Source organism: Rhododendron vialii, chromosome 7a (assembly GCF_030253575.1).
Source record: "Rhododendron vialii isolate Sample 1 chromosome 7a, ASM3025357v1".
Classification (NCBI taxonomy): domain Eukaryota; kingdom Viridiplantae; phylum Streptophyta; class Magnoliopsida; order Ericales; family Ericaceae; genus Rhododendron; species Rhododendron vialii.
Genome location: NC_080563.1, coordinates 35,795,584 through 35,812,291, shown reverse-complemented (window position 1 = coordinate 35,812,291; position 16,708 = coordinate 35,795,584). Strand labels below are relative to the sequence as shown.

The 16,708-nt window shown below is 36.7% G+C and overlaps 1 protein-coding gene and 1 pseudogene across 1 annotated transcript; both read left to right on the top strand.

The window, feature by feature from the left end:
- The first annotated feature begins 3,972 nt into the window (after nucleotides 1-3,972).
- LOC131332163 (probable aquaporin NIP-type) lies at nucleotides 3,973-9,970 on the top strand. Its single transcript, XM_058366238.1, has 5 exons — nucleotides 3,973-4,222; nucleotides 4,580-4,798; nucleotides 5,047-5,253; nucleotides 5,370-5,431; nucleotides 9,444-9,970. The coding sequence occupies exons 1-5, from the start codon at nucleotides 4,061-4,063 to the stop codon at nucleotides 9,727-9,729; spliced, it is 936 nt and encodes a 311-aa protein (XP_058222221.1). The 5' UTR covers nucleotides 3,973-4,060; the 3' UTR covers nucleotides 9,730-9,970.
- A 2,583-nt stretch (nucleotides 9,971-12,553) lies between these two features.
- On the top strand, nucleotides 12,554-16,449 carry LOC131332959 (aquaporin NIP1-1-like; annotated as a pseudogene).
- The last annotated feature ends 259 nt before the right edge of the window (nucleotides 16,450-16,708 follow it).

Below are 16,708 nucleotides of genomic sequence, written 5' to 3'. Positions count from 1 at the left end.
TGTTTTTATCCATTAATTTAATTGGTTCTCTCCGAACAAGGTTGATTAAGTGAGATCACCAAATCTTGTTATTTTACTTAATTTTCTCATTAATTTCAACTCTGGCTTTTAAATGCAACAATTGGTCATGGTAGTCATGCATATTTTTGGAAAATAATCCTACGTAACATAAAGATTGTGAATATTAATGAGATGTATCGTACTGGTCGCCAATATTATATATTCTCAATTTTAAGAGTCAATGGCTCAATTTTTTATATTGTTGGAAAGATAATTTCACGTAGCATAAGATTGTGGATATATACTAATGAGAGGTGTCGTATCGGAACCTCTTGTACATTTTCAATTTCAAAGTCAATGTTCCATCAAGAGAGGAGTAGAAGCCAATGGGTCGAATTTCGCCAAAGGTAGGAGTAATATATTTCTTTAAGTTTGTTCTTTATTGGATTCGATTTAGTTGTCGCATGAAAGATGTAAGCGTTCCCGTATTATAATTCTTATGATATTTGTGAACTAGCGATTCATTTGTGTTATTCACGATTTCGTACGATATTCCGCGACAATTAATATAGACATTTACTCCAATTAACAACTTCTACAGTTAGGCTTCTACGACCACCGTGTGGCTTAGTTGCATCGTCAAGGATATATATATATTTTTTTTTTGAAAAAAAGATTAGAAAAAACAAGAAATATACATTGCAGTACGTACCTAGATAGGAACACAAATAATTTTTTATGGGTTTATTTCTTCATGAGTGTACGGTGTACCCATCAACCCAAATGACAAACTCTAATCCGCCACGGTATACTAGTCCTTTAGTGTACCAGCTATATTAAGACTTATGTCACAGTTGTTGGTGCTTTGTTACTATTACTTTCATATAAAAATTGTAGAAATATACTGAAATAAATTTTAAAACTAACATTTAGTTTGTGGCTTAAGATATTTTTTAATATCGTGATTGCCTATTTCTGATTTCTTTGTTTTGTTCGTTCATTTTGTAATTCCATTGGTTAAGATAGCCTTGAAAATAAATCCAATTTGTTATTGGATTAAGTGGTTGTACTTGTGTAACATTTTTATGTGTATAATTTTATGAATGTCTATTAAGTTAATCATTTTTCAAAAGATGATTTATTTTTGTGGTTAGTGAATTTTTTCTAGTTTTTTGGTAAAAATGTTCGACTTTTTAGATTTGTCTGAATGAGAGAAATCAGGAAAAAATAGACCAGCATCGACTTTTTAGATTTTTTTGAATAAGAGAAATAAGGAAAAAATAGACCAGCATCTGAAAAAAATAAACGACAAAGATAAGGCTAAGAAATTGTCCTTGTTAAACTATTTTTGGCTTTAGAGTATTTTCTTTAAGAATTGGTCATACTTTTTTTTTTTTAAGACGAATTGATAAATATACCATTTCCACAAACTTAATAGAAAAATTTTAAAAAATTATAACACAAAAATAATGTGAAATAATTTTTTGGGGGCAAGTTGTTGGTATATATTTTGAGTGATGATGATATTTTGAAGTTAAGAGGCAATGGTGGGTCTGTTGGTACTTGGTAGAGAACACAAAACACAAAAAGGGCAACAAGGAATAAAAATCAATTACTCTCTCCGTCCATGTTTCAATTTTGGGATGTTCCAAAATAAGTGTCCACTTTCTAAAAATAACTATTCAAACATGTCAAACTTATAATATTACCCCTAATAGTATCATTTTCTTCCTAATTTGTTTGACAGATTTTGATATTTGTGTTATTTTAGGATTTACAAAATCTTTCAATTTAAAATATTTTTCATGATTTTGAAAACTTGGTATAATAAAGCTAATTGAAATCTATCAAATAAGATCTATATCCATATTTTTTGATATACATATCGAAAGATATAAGCAATTTAAATACATAATATTAACTTCACAAATTTTAAGGTTAATTTTGGAAATATAGAGCAAAATTTTTGAAATCTTACAAAGCTCTATTTTCCGTAGAGGACGCTTAAATTGGGACGCAAGGAGTATTTTATATAACCGAAAACACTCACACAAACACTTTACACACATACTCACTCACATCTTTTGATGGATACCACTCATACTATATTCACTGGAGGTATAGTATGTGTGGGTTCTAGTGTGCATGTAAGTGGATTTGTGTAATTTTTTTTGTAAATTTAGCTGACATCAGCAATTTGTGTTGCCTTGACCGGTGGGTCTATGCGTTGCCGAAAAGACCAATACGTAAAAATTTTGCAACCAGAAGAAAGAACAAATACTGGAGTACTCTTATTAAGATGCTTGATGAGGTATGCTATCTAATATTACTACTATCATTCATAAGTGTTTCCTCGTAAGAATGTTCGCGAACTAGGGGGCCGAGGTAAGAATGTTTGCGAACTTGGGGGCCGAGGGCCAACCGTACGTACATAACTACACATACGTACATTCGTATACATGTACGTAATCGTGTAGTTGGTTTGCATCATCCTAGTTAGGTGATCGACAGTAAACATCGATCGCCCTAGATGCAACACATTAATTTATTTACAACAAAAACGAAAAAATAATATAAATAAATAGATGCAATTACATTCACGCATGATTCATCTATCCAAAAGTCTAGACCAAAATGACCGGCATCGAATTTAAATTGGGTCTAATTACATCATGTTATATATACTACCACCCGGCAACTGACGAAATTGTCCTATTCATTTTTTATGGAATACTATAGTAAATTAGTAATCTTTTCGAATCGTCATTTTATTTTATTTTATTTTATTTTTTGAATTCAAAGGGATTAATCTAGATTAATTAGTTTATACCATCAGAGTTGCATGTCGTCTTCTTCTTCTTCTTTTTTGAATATCAACAGGGATTTTGGGAAACAAAGTCAACAACACAAACAAGGGCAATGCCGCTTGTCTCCAAAGGGGAGTCCATGGTTCCTCGCCATATGTTTGGACTTTGCTAGATGTGAAGTTACAGTTGAATCAAATGCGAAGTTGATAGCAAGAACAAAATTGAAAACGAACGAAAGAGATTCTTCCATTAACCTACACTAATTAATGGCCAACCTTCATAAAAGACATATTTTAGCAAGAGGCAAAGACAAAATTGAATTTACCAAAAAAAGACAAAATTGATTACAATGTGATGCAAATAGTCACAATGCCTCTGTCGAATCTTTTTGTCAGAGGCAAATACATTGTCCAAACCTTCAATGCAAGACTGAATTAAAAAGATATTTTGTTTCACACATGACGTAAACCACCAATTATATAGATCTGAGAATTTGCCAATGAATTGCTTTCTTTGCACGAATAAATTATTCAAGACTTTTGTCAGGTATGTCATCTACATAAAGAATTACTCCAATTTGATTCAGCATCGATGCGCAAATGAAGAAAACAGATTTGTAACGAAAAACTGACAGTTAATTTAAGTTTCAATTAAATTATTTTTTCTCATCCCACTTTCCTTTTGCTAATAATTTTACTTTACTTGATAGTTCTTGGGTTGCATGAGTCTACTGTAATAGTTTTCGGGTTTCATTGAAAATTGCTTAAAGCACAAGAGCTGAAATTGCATTTTATCCAATTTAGTATCCAAACATTAGAAAGACTTTTCTTTCTCATTATAATTTCTAGTAATTCCTGTCTAAAATCACTCACCCCAAATGGGTTGTAAAATATGCCAATCCCATTCTTAAAAAGAAGAAGAAAGAATCTCCCTATATCGATGTTTTCATGCATTCCGAGATACGCAATCTTTCAAAAGATTTGTACAGTGTAAAAACGTATGATTGTAGCTTGCACTACGATAGGTGGTTGCAATTTTAAACGCAAGAGGTTCCCTAATCGTTAATTTAATGTTTTGACCTGGTAATGATACTACAATTTATAACTATATATAAATACTAAAATGTTAAGTCTCTATATATTAAGAAGCCCTTCAAGTTGCCAACACTTTCAAGGCAAGAACTCACTACAAAGGGGGCACACACATATAAGCAAGAGGCAGCAGCCACTTCTTCCATTCCAGAATAGTTTCAAATGCCTCAATCACTTGCATTCGAAGCAGATGCCTTGTCCCCCAAACGGATGCTCAGTTTTCCCAGTGATTTCTCTTTGAAAGAAGATGTAGAGCTCTTAAATCCCAAAGAAGCAGTCATTAACCCCCCGCCAGCTACTCCAACTCCGACCATCGTCCAGAAGGTTTGTCTCTCATATCTTCGGTATATAGATTACAAATGGACCCGATCGACTTCGATCTTTGCAGTCCAAACCCGTACTATATATAGGAAGAAGTCCCATCTCGGCCGCCCATCTTGAAGATCAATGATTCAGTTTTGTAAAGACTCTAACCGAGGTCTGAGTCTTTTAACAAATTTCAGTCATTAAAAAACACTTTTTGGACAGCCGAGATGACAAGAGCTGCATGCTCTTTGTATCGTCCGAATTAAACCAGATCGCAGAGAAACCATATTCAATACGAACCTATAAGAAAATTGTTTGGTATACATCCATCTCAATATTCCACTAACAACAGATTTATTGGTTTGGTGTAAACAGGTCATTACAGAGCTGATGGGAACTTACATTTTCGTGTTCGTGGGGTGCGCCTCGGCCCTTGCCCACAGAGACGTCCCGCTTCCAATTGAAGCAACAGCGATGGTTTGGGGTCTGTCCTTCATGGTGCTCAAGTATACGCTCGCGCATATCTCGGGCGCCTTTATGAACCCTGCAAGCTCCATTGCCTTCGCTGTTGTCAAGAAGCTCCCATGGAAAAACGTACGTAAAACATCCCTTTTCCATTATCCATTAACGTGTAGCTAGCATTCACGTTTACTCGCCCCAATCGTTGGTTCTTCCTTTTCCAGGATTTTAACACTTTTTTTCTTTTTCTCGACGGAAACAGTGTTAATTGTAGTTAATGAGGTTTGAACCCCACTTAAATGCATTATAGTACATGATGTTTATCATTGGGTTACCACTCCAGTTGCGGGATTTTAAAATTTTTTACTGGAATTTGGATGCAGGTGCCCATATTTATTGTGGCTCAGATCACCGGTTCGATACTAGCATCCCTCAACCTCCGAGTATTGTTCCACAACCAACCCGATATAAGGCCCGCCGTCACTCAGGTTGTCAGGCCATATACTCCTCTTCAAGCTGTTGCTTGGGAGTACACCATCACTTTCATCCTCACTATCACCAGTTCTGGCGTCGCCACTGATAGCAGAGCGGTATGATACGTATGAACCCTTTTTCCCGAAATTAAATACATGCACGTATGTGTTTATGTACGTACGTACGTATACAAGGCTACTGATTTCCGTCTTGAAAATGATGAAATAAACAGCACAAAATGCTCTTTGGAGTTGCGATTGGAGCTACGGTGGTGTTCAACGTCATCATTGCCGGGTAAATGAGTACTTCCTATCAAATTTTCTTCTCATCAACAAAAAAGGCATACAAAGAAGCACGTATATATAAACACGAAATAATGATAAATGACACAGCATGGACACTTATCGGACACAATATTATTAATTTCCAAATAAAAAAGTTAGAACACCAAGACACTTATTAGGCCCCGTTTAGTTGCACGGAAATGATGAGAAAAGATAGAAAACTCAACTTTCACGTAGCTTTATGTGTGTTCAATTACTTGAAAAATTATAAGACTCACAGTTTCAACTTTTCTATTGAAAAACATTTTCCTGCAAAATAGGTCTTGTCGTCTTGCTAAAGAAATGAACACCAAGGAATTCAAGAGAACACACACAGGAATATATATTTTTTACTTCACCTTATTTCACTTTTTTCGAGAATCTATTTTTCACACAACATTTTCGACAACTGAACGGAGCCTTAGTGGGTTTCTAGTTACGAGTATTGTTTCCCACTTTTCCGCCAGGTAGGCGTGAGCACTTGTCGTAGTCCAACGTATAAAAGGCGTGAGCGTCTCGATCTGACTTCGTATGTAGTGCGACTGCGTGTGACCCAAAGGGTGATGCCACAATGAGCTAGGTTTGTGGTTTGCCACAACGAAGTGGATTAAAATTTCCCAACCGTGTGAGAAAAGAAGTAACAACGTAGAATAACTTTATTATGTCATAATAATAAAGTTGGGGGTACAAGAGAGATAGAAATCCAAATTACTTGAAGAAGTAACTGAGTGAAAATGAGAAAAGTGAGATAATTGCTTCGCTAGGAAGACTTTGATTTTTTATGCGCTGGGCTTGATTGGTGTGTGAACCCGTTTTTTATCTTGTGAACTAATATTTATAGGCAAGCGTCTTCGATTTTCTGCATGAGATGGATTTCCCGCCCTTGCTTCTCGTGATGACAAGTGTCTCATGTAATTCCTCCACTTGTACATTTCATGGGATAATGGGCGGTTGCTAGAAGTTAATAAAATTATCCACATGTTTTTTCCTCATCATGGGAAGTTACCGGAGATAATGGGGTACTCCATTTCCCCATTTCGTGGGCACCATAGAATAATGGGTCAGTTAACCACATGACTTTGGAACAATTATTCCATGCATCACGGCCCACAATCTTCTTTGTTCCCAACGGTTGGAGTCAATCCACAACCGTTCATCCATAAATCATGGGCCAACTCTCACAAAATAAAACATGGACCAAGCTTTAAGACTAAAATTAATTGGGCCTTACTCCAAATCACAAAATTAATGCGGCCCATTAATTTTTAGCCCAAGAAAGCAATAGACATCGGCCCAATTTAATCAATACTTAATTAAATGGTCCTCCAACGCTAGTCCAAGATTTGGTGCCAAAAACGGGTGTAAACAGATATATAAAAAATTCATATAAAATCGAAAATTTAATTTCTGTGAAATTGAGGACAACAATGCAGATAATTTAACCTAAACATAAAATCAACATTTGCCAAGTAATTTTTCAAGAACTTTTAGTGCAGATAAAACGGAAAATGATTTTCACACCTTTTTATTTATTATGGCACTCATTTTCTAGTGAAAAAATGAATACAAAAACTTCACTAAAAGACAAAAAATAAAGTGTTCTAATTAAAAAAGAGAATGTGAAAATCATTTCCCTAACGATTTATACAATGCCGCCACTTTTTAAAAACGCATTCTTTTGACTTTTCCAAATCTTTAGTATTCTAGCTTGTTCTCCTAATATGTTCCTAACATATTTGGCTAAAGAAATCAAATAACACGTTTTTGGGCATGTACAACATGTATCTGGAGCGTATATAAGTCTGACACTTGTCAAACACCAATACGAGAGAGTTATACAGACATATCTGGTTGATGTGATGCATAGATACTTCTACATCATATGCTATTGATACTCCTCGAATATTCGCAAAAACGTATCTTAGAAGTATTGACAATATTGACTTTGTTTTATTATTTTTGAAGTATCAGATATTTTTTGAATAATGTATGTCCCGTGGCCTAACGATCCTTTAGACCTTCAGAATTTAAAGCTAGAAATTAGGAGTGTTCAAAAAAATCGTCCGAATAGTAAAATCATTCCGATCCTGATCGAACCGTCCTATTTAGTCCGGTTTTGCGGTTTTACGGTCAGGTTATGGTTCCAAAAAAATAAAAACCGTTAATTTTGATTCGGTTACTGATTCTCAATTAATGAACCGTAGTTAGAACCGAACTGAACCGTTTAAAACTAAGATAAATATAGATATACATATGTGTGTGTAATTAAATATGTATTTGAATTTGGTAGGTTAATATTTTCCTTGCTAAACTTAATTTATTTAGAGATGAAATTTCATTTATTAGAAAAGCTTTTATTTTCTTCCTTCCTTTCCTATTCCAACAGATTATCTTCCTATTTTTTTAATTTTATGAGTTCATATTTTGTGAATAAGTGTTTGGATGCTTATTGGATAGAACCGGAACCAAACCAAAACCGAACCGGTCTTGTGGTTTGGTTTTGGTTAGGTTCCATGCATATATTGATTAGGTTCTGGTTCCCAATTTTTTAAAACCGTTTGAAATGGCATGGTCTGGTTACTGGTTTTCTAGAGAACCGGACCAATTCGGACCGTATACACCCCTACTAGAAATGTCAAAAAAGATACCGGTCGCAAGAATAACTGGCTTATGACAAAGTCAAAACCTTTATAGAATTAAGATGGTGGCAAATATTCGAGTAAAATTGACAAATACGAATAAGTACAGATATCGAATACTTCACTTGTGTTCCAGGGAGGAAATATAGTTAGATGAGAATAACATGATCATCTTTTTTTTTTGAATCTCTTTCTAATTTCCTTCTTATGTTATACACATGTTCGATAAAATTGAATTTCAACAACCAAGTAAATTTGTGTACAACACTTTTCGACAAAAAAAAATTTAGTTTCTCAACATTCTTGCAATTAATACTCCTAATACAGTCCCAAAAATTACAAAAATATTTTCTTACTTTGACTTATCCTAGCTGTGTCCTCGTATCCATTTTTTTTTCCCGACTTTCTCCGTTTCACTGTATATATATTTTAATGTGCTCATATTCCGTATCCGTACTTTGTTGGAAATCCGGTCTTCAAAATGATGAAAGTGATGGCATCGCTTGAGAGATTTGGAACGGTAGAAGCATTCGAGTCACGTTAAGAAAACGCTTTCCTAAAGACAGTATTTGCCCCCACCATAAGTGTGCACCGAGTTACAGCAAATCCGCCTTCAAGATAAATCGAATCCGAACTCTAGGTTCTTTCTGTCCGCGTTTGCACAAACGAAGACAGACAGAATATCCGCTAAGCAAATGTAGAAGAACCAAGAATTGATACTCTATTTTGAGATATAACAGAATATCAATTTGCCATTTCTAGGAAGAGAATGTGTAGAGAAAAAGAGAGCAATTCAGTATGAAATTTTCAGCCCCTTGAATGACTTTACAAATGGCCTATTTATAAACTTATAAGCACCCTTGTATGAAAGGTTGTTACTCTAGTAAACAACCATAAGAAATGGTCATGTCCTTTGAAGACACCAATTAGGAAAGATCATGTCTTTCAAAGACAATTAATAGAGAGGAGCATGCCTATTAGTAGACATCCTTTAAACAATTAATTAGGAAGGGTCATGCCTCTTGGAGGCATCCTATGATTCATATCCCTTCCTAACAATCACATCTTTCCAAATGAACACACCCCAATTTAATGGGTGTTACAATCATTTACATAAAGTCACAACTCATGCGAAAAAGTGTAGCAACCTTTCACAATATCCTCATTTAGTACTTTTCCAAAAATTCCAAACTAAAATCCAATTTTATTTTGAAAAACTCCAACATACTTCACAGTCCGTGTGTCTTAGTAAACATACCTACATTTGTCATCCTTACCATATTTTGATCGCATTGAAATAACAACCTAGTGTTTATAACTAGCTAATTCATCCAAATGTTGCAGGGATATTTCTGGAGCCGCGATGAACCCTGCGAGGAGTATAGGCCCTGCCGTTGTTGCCGGCGAATATAAGGACCTATGGGTCTATATCGTAGGCCCTCTCCTTGGAGCCACAACTGCAACCTTGGTATACGGTACACTCCGGTTACCGGAGCCGGATCAGCAACCAAAGGAAAGCACCAAAGTCATATTCAATAATCTTTATACTGAACCGAACCCATCTTATCAATATCCCTCTTATCAACAAGCCTCTCATATTGAGAAATTTAGAAAAGTTCTGAATGTTTAGCCTGACGCCTCGTTGTGTACCAGCCAAAAACTTGAGAGAGAGAGAGAGAGAGAGAGAGAGAGAGAGAGAGAGAGAGCAAGGCTCAACTTTTAGTAGATAAAACCATGCCTCTTTGTATATCAGCCCAAACATCTATTAAAACCATATGCCTGAGATCACCACTCCATAAACTACTTTTATACCCTTGCTTTTTAAAAACAAGTTACGTTTAATGGGATATGGAGTATCATGATTCGCGGATTTTGCGTGATTTGGTTTGTTTACCATCTCTCTCTCTCTCTCTCTCTCTCTCTCTCTCTGCGCGACATGTTATATATCCATCCTCAGTCTCTACCATAGCTAGGGAAAATCCAAATCTAAACCCCTCTGTGTTTTGTGCTTTGCCTGGCATGTTCGTATATATGGGGATTAGGACCATTGTTGGAGCCATCTATGGGACTCAACTATCGTTGTGAGTATAGGGCTCGGCCACGACATCTCATTAATTTATGCAAAGATGATGCAGCCATTTTTATGGTAAGAGACTATAATCCAACTACTCGATACAACGATCTGTTAGATTGTGTCCTTAGACATCGCGATGCAATCATATCACACCTCAACTGGATATGTATATTTTTAGGCTTTCACAGTTTTGATTTGTATATTCATAATGATACCATGAGCGCTTCAAGGCGTCTCCAAGATATATTTCCAGATACCGCTATACAATTACAACCCATCTTTTCTCAATGGATACAAAACACTCATGCTTTGGCACCTGGTGCAACAGCTCCTGGTGCAATAACAAGCACCAGTTTAACTTGGGGGGTAATGATTTAATAGTGATACGCCACATTACTCGTTCATTTTCGTCATAGAGACGCTTGTGTAATAAATGTTGTTTGTAACTTTGAGAATTCTCCAAGTTTAACATAGTATGAGGATTTTGTGTTTTCGTGAGATTGAAAACTTCTCATAGTTGTTGATTGATAATTTTCGTGTTTTTGTTAATCAATAGAATATGAATTATACAAAGACTAAAAGGAGCACGGGCGAGAAGCATGCTGCCCAAAGCCTGGAAAGAAACAATAGGTTGGTGAGAAGCCAACCTAGAAATACAGAAATGGAGCAAAGTAGCAGCTGATACATAACCAATAGAATTATAGAACACCACTGTATAGATTTTGTCAAAAGCAACAGAATTTAGAGAAGACAACCCCAGCATAAGCAACAAATCAGATCCCAGAGTCCAGACTCAAAAGTAATGTTAACTTTGCAGCATCTTTAGTAGAAACACATACATCTCGACGGGTAAAAACACCTTCATAAAAAACAACACCGCTTCACAAGCAGCAGCTGCACCCTCTGATTTGGTATCAGTAGTAGTAGCAAGGATATCACAAAATTGTGTTTCCATGAACTAACATATACGTATCAGGAATATCAAAGAACAAAAATAGCCACAAGAATTCAAGTGTATCACGATGAATTGACTAAAGCAGTAGTAATATCGAACCAAAATGAATGTAGTTTTGATAGCAGCAACAGCAGCATCGGAGCAACCTCCAACCGTTCACAACCTTGGCTTAATCACAACCCACCAGAGTACTAGACTGAACAGATTCTATGATATTGCTCAGCCTAAATATAAAAAGATTGACTGAATAATCGCTCGACCCCCACTTGGCTCTAACCCAAAAAGCCACTCCGAGTTTGATCAGTTCCAAAGTCTCCTCCCTATTAGGAAATTTTCATTTCAAAAACATAAGCATTCCTTTTATTCAACACAGTCCACATGACGGCAAAAGGTATACAGTCCCAAATCACTTGTTTCCGAGGTTTGAATTGCCAACCCATCCGCCACTTCAGTAGGTCTAGTTGGGCCACTCATTGTACACCCTGCAGCCCTGCCAATCCAGAATCTAAGTCCAGATTTCCCATAGTGAAATACAGCACGTTAGTTTGCATGGACTGCCTACAGAATTTGCAGCATTTTGGATGATCCCCAAACTCAATTAGCAAGTAATCAACTGTTTTAAAAACTTCTCAAGATTATTTATTGAGGAGTTTCTTCTTCCCAACACGTAGATGAAAAATTTTCAGTGCAATGTAAATATGAGAAATACCTTGCTTTGGATAGTGGATATAAAGTGATTCTGTTCTTTTCCCGGAGTCCTCTTCTCTTTATTTTCTTCAAAACATTTGTTGGGCCTTGATCTTCTTCTTGTGCCTAGTTTAGTTGTGATTCGGTTGTAATTGGATTTTTTTTTTTGTTAATCGATAGGAAGGGATAGGGGAAGGGGTGCTGCAATTCATAGCTAGCGATAAGACTCAAACCCAAGCATTTTTCCTAGTCAAGGATGCCACAATCACTAGGCCAACCCCTTGGTCTTCAGTTGTAATTGGTTGTTAGTTTCTATTTTTCTTAGTCGCTGTGGTTGGACTATGGCAGTCAACAAGGCTGTGTCTTGTTTGGTTGTTTTTGCTGGGGTATGCCCCTTTGATCCTGTAATGGTTGCTTAATAAAATCTTAAGTTACCAAAACAAAACAAAAGAGATTCAGGCCCTTCGTTGTCTCCTCTCTTCTGAACCTTCGCTCCCTTTCACCGTCTGTTGATTTTATCCCTCACCTCCGGTCCATCTCTACTGCCCTTCTGCCTTCACGTTCTTCGTTAAAGATCTCGTCCATCTCTTCCACCCCTTCTTTTTTTTTTCTCTTCTTCCCCTCTCATTCCACATGTTGCTAGTTTTCTAGTTTTGGGCTGGCTCTTTGGGTCTACTTGGGTGAGTTTTCTTTGGTTTACCTGATGAGGAGGATCTATATCTGTATTCTGATGTCACCATGTCAAGTACTCGATGGTTTTGTTGTTCCAGATTGGTTGCTGCTACCTACATTGGAGATGTCACGTACTGACTGCTGTTGCTGGTCCTATATTTACATATTCTGTGGCTAGCTAGCTGGGAGTTTTTGTTCATGTAATCTTACTTCATTATTTATTGGATTTTGGTTTTGCTTCCTTGGTTGGCATCCTGCCACCTATTGTTCTTTCCTCGGGGGCATGGGTGGCATATGATTATCCTTGCTTTTGGTGTCAACCTAGTTGGGATTTTTGGCTTTGGTTGTGATGCTGTTGTGCCCGCGTTCCTTTTAATCATTATAAATCCTTTTAATGATTAATAAAAAAAATCTTTGTTGAGCAGAGAGAAAAAAAAAAAGTTGCCTAGTTGGTTTGTCAGTGACTCTTTTTAGTTTTTAGTCAAATATTTAGACCCAAAACTATGAAACTTAGTAAAAAGACAAATATGAGCCAATTTGAATTAAGTTAAATTAAAACTAAACTAATCTTCCCAAATATTATAGGAGTAGTACCTGTATTAGATAGTTTCTTTCAAATGACCAGCGTTGAATGTGAAATTAAAATCTAAATTGAGCCTTGCATCATAACAGAATAATCTATCCCTGTCGCTGGAAATGTAATACGTTACCCGGCAACAGATGAAATTGCCCTATTTCTTTTTTATAGAGTATGAAATTGTTATCTTCATTTATTTTTAAATTCACAGGGAATCTAGATTATTTATACTGATCAGAGTTGTCATCACAGCTTGGGGTACTGCAGTCTTTCAGATAAAAGTGGTAAAAATATGAGAAGGAACACTAGAGAAAAAATCGAAAGCGTTACAAACTACATAAGTTGCTAACTCGTAGACTACATCGCTTACTTTCCTGATAAATATGCGACGTCTCCATATCACCGGCCATCAGCATTTGTAATCGTAGAAAGTGCATGATGATCCTTGACTATGGCAGATTATGAATAAATCTATAACCACGCCCGCTTTTATACATAAAGACATAAGTGTATAGTAGAACCCAAGCACACCGTTGCGTAAGAGTGTTTGTGAAATGGGTGATATAATTGTTTGTATTCTGAAGGATAATTTCTGTGTTCTTAAAGGTACGCAACAAATAAAGTTCGGTCCTCGCCGACTTTAACCCAATCTCGCCATTTTCTGTGAGAAACAGAACATGGTTGAATTAAGAGAATCCTCTTCAAAAGATTTTGACTTGATAGGAAACATTAAGAGAAATTATCTATCAGCATTTCTTACTATTTCTCAGCACTGATTTTCTAGTCCAAACATTAGAAATTATTAATGGGTATCTAAAGGCATCAGAATCAGAAATCACATTCCAAACCCACCCCCCACCCCCAAAAAAAAACAAAAACAAAAACAAAAACAAAACAAAACAAAAAAGAGGTTCCCTAACATTTAATTAAGTACTTTTGACCTGTTTTTTTTAGCGGTGAAGAAAAAATTAATAACCTCTGAAACATAATACAGAGTTTAAACGGATTCTAGAAAAGACGGCATCACAACGAAAGCAAAGCCACGAGATAATCATTTGCCACGTAGAATCCGAGAGAGAACAAAAACCAGGGATGGCAAGGAGCGAACCAAAAGAAGAATATTTTGACCTGGTAATGGTACAATATTTTGAACTGTTAATTCTCTTTAAAAAGTACTTTAATTTGCTAGCACTTCAAAAGGCAAAGCCTCATGGAAAGTTCCAGAATAGTTCCAACACCACTCATGGATCGAGCACTTTCATTTGAAATCGTTACCCTTCCCCTGAAAAACAGTTGGTTTAGTGAACTCTCTTTCGAAGAAGAAGGAAAACCAAGAAATGCCCAAGAATCAGCCACTCACAGTACCGCCGTTTCTCTGAGTATGTTCCAGAAGGTTTGTCTCGAAAACTCAGCATTGATTACAAATAGATCCAACTTTTCTGCGGTCTACAGGAAAAAGTTGCATTTCGGTTGTCCATCTCGGCAATCAATGATTCAGATTTGTTAAAAGACTCATAAAACAAATTTGAACCATTGAAAACACTTTTGGAGGATCAAGATTTACAAGAACTACTGCTCTCTGCAGCCCAAACCCAGACCGTCGAGAAGCCAAATCCATTACACATCTATAACCAACTTCTTACTATATGTCCATCTACTAACAACAGAGTTATTGGTTTGTGTAAACAGATTGTTGCAGAGATGTTGGGAACTTACATTTTCGTGTTTGTGGGTTGCGCCTCGGCCCTCGCCTACAGAGAAAACCCGCTTACAATTGTGGGAACAGCAATGGTTTGGGGTCTGGCTTTGATGGTGGTTAAATATTCTCTTGGGCATATCTCGGGTGCCTATGTCAACCCTGCAGCCACCATCGGCTTCGCTGTTGCTGGGAGGTTACCATGGAAACATGTAACATTTTTTTCCATTATCCACTCTCTTTTTTTGGGGCGGGTAAATTTTCTATTGTCTATTGATCTTTGAAGAAGGATAACCTCTTTAGGTTAGCAAAGAGTGCAAAAAAAAATATGAAGGGACGGAGCTCAGGTCCAGCGTGAACCTATCCAGTTTGGTCCAATTTTGTCCGGTTTTGGGATATTAACGTTCATTTCGTAGTTCTCACAGAGAATGTCATCATCAATATAAAGATTCAAAGTTGAAGGGTACAGTATCCATTCAACGACGACGGTGTCTCGTGGGTCACATTAGGAATTAATCTCATCCATATATAAATCACTGTAAGTAGTTTCCTAAGCACAAAAAACGTTACAGATTGTAGTGCAATTTACTGACATCACTGTATTCATTTAATTTCGGCCCATGCACGACGAATATAGTTCTACCAACGCTAGATTGTGAACGTTTTTCTATGAAGTTTTTCGAGTATATATTTTGGCTACGAGAGTGGGTGAAAACTCGACTACTAGAGTGGATGAAGGACATAGTCTTAACAAGTTGGAATTGGGATGCAGGCGCCCTCGTATATTTTGGCCCAGCTGATTGGTTCGACACTAGCATGCCTAAACCTTAGAGTACCGTTCCATCACCAACCCGATATAAAGCCCGCTCTACTCAGTACTCCAGCTCAACTACTCCTCTACAAGCTGTTGCTTGGGAGTACATCATCACTTTTCTCCTAACTTTCACTTCTTCCGGGATCGCCACTGATCACAGAGCGGTATGATCTTACACCCTCTTCGTGGAATTACATATATATATGTACATTGATTTCCATCTTGAAAATGATAAAAACAGCACAAAACGCTCTCAGGAGTTGCAATTGGAGCTACACTGGCGTTTAATATCATCGTTGCCGGGTAAATGAACTTCCACGACAATTTCTTTCTCATCAAGGCATTTCATAACCATCGAATAACAATAATCTTGCTCAAATTTGTTCGGCCAGATAGGAGAACGACAGTGGATACAACTAAGTTAATTTCATCCAAATGTTTGCAGGGAAATTACTGGAGCTGCAATGAACCCTGCGAGGAGTATAGGCCCTGCTATCGTTGCCGATGAATATAAGGACGTATGGGTCTATGTCGTAGGCCCTGTCCTTGGAGCCGCAACTGCGACCTTGGTTTATGGTGTTCTCCGGGTACCCAAGCCAAAAAAATCAAAGGAAAGCACTAAAATCATATACGTTAATGAGTTGTATACTGAGCCCTCTTATGATACCACTCGACTTCGGAATATTAAGAACATTTTGAATGTAGTATGACTAGGGGTTGAGCCAGGATTTTAAACTATTGGCGATGAATACGCATACAAAAAATAACGATAGAAAGATGAGCTACAATATGAACAGTTATCGAATTAACAAATTGAAAGTACAGTCCGTTCTAAACGATGTTTCTCATATGCACATAATTACCAATTACAAAAGGTATTTCTTTTATCCCAAAAATATTTGCTGTACTCATGATTTCCTCTGGCTCCTTGGGCAATACAGTACTTTGCTATATGTCCTGGTTGACCGCAGCTCCTTGGGCAATACAGTACTTTTCCATTGTCTGATATCACCATGAGCTTGTTCGGTTGGGGGCTTTAAAATCTCTGTGCACGGTTCCCAATACATTTTATCTATCTCTCTCCACTCAAACCTCCTTTAAAACCCAAAACGAACAAGCCTCATTTGACTGTGC

Excerpts from the sequence above, each read along its gene's own strand:
- LOC131332163 (XM_058366238.1), top strand. The coding sequence starts at position 4,061 with ATGCCTCAATCACTTGCATTCGAAGCAGATGCCTTGTCCCCCAAACGG. Across the intron at positions 4,223-4,579 it reads CTCCGACCATCGTCCAGAAG|GTCATTACAGAGCTGATGGG; the intron begins GTTTGTCTCTCA and ends TGGTGTAAACAG. Across the intron at positions 5,254-5,369 it reads TCGCCACTGATAGCAGAGCG|CACAAAATGCTCTTTGGAGT; the intron begins GTATGATACGTA and ends TGAAATAAACAG.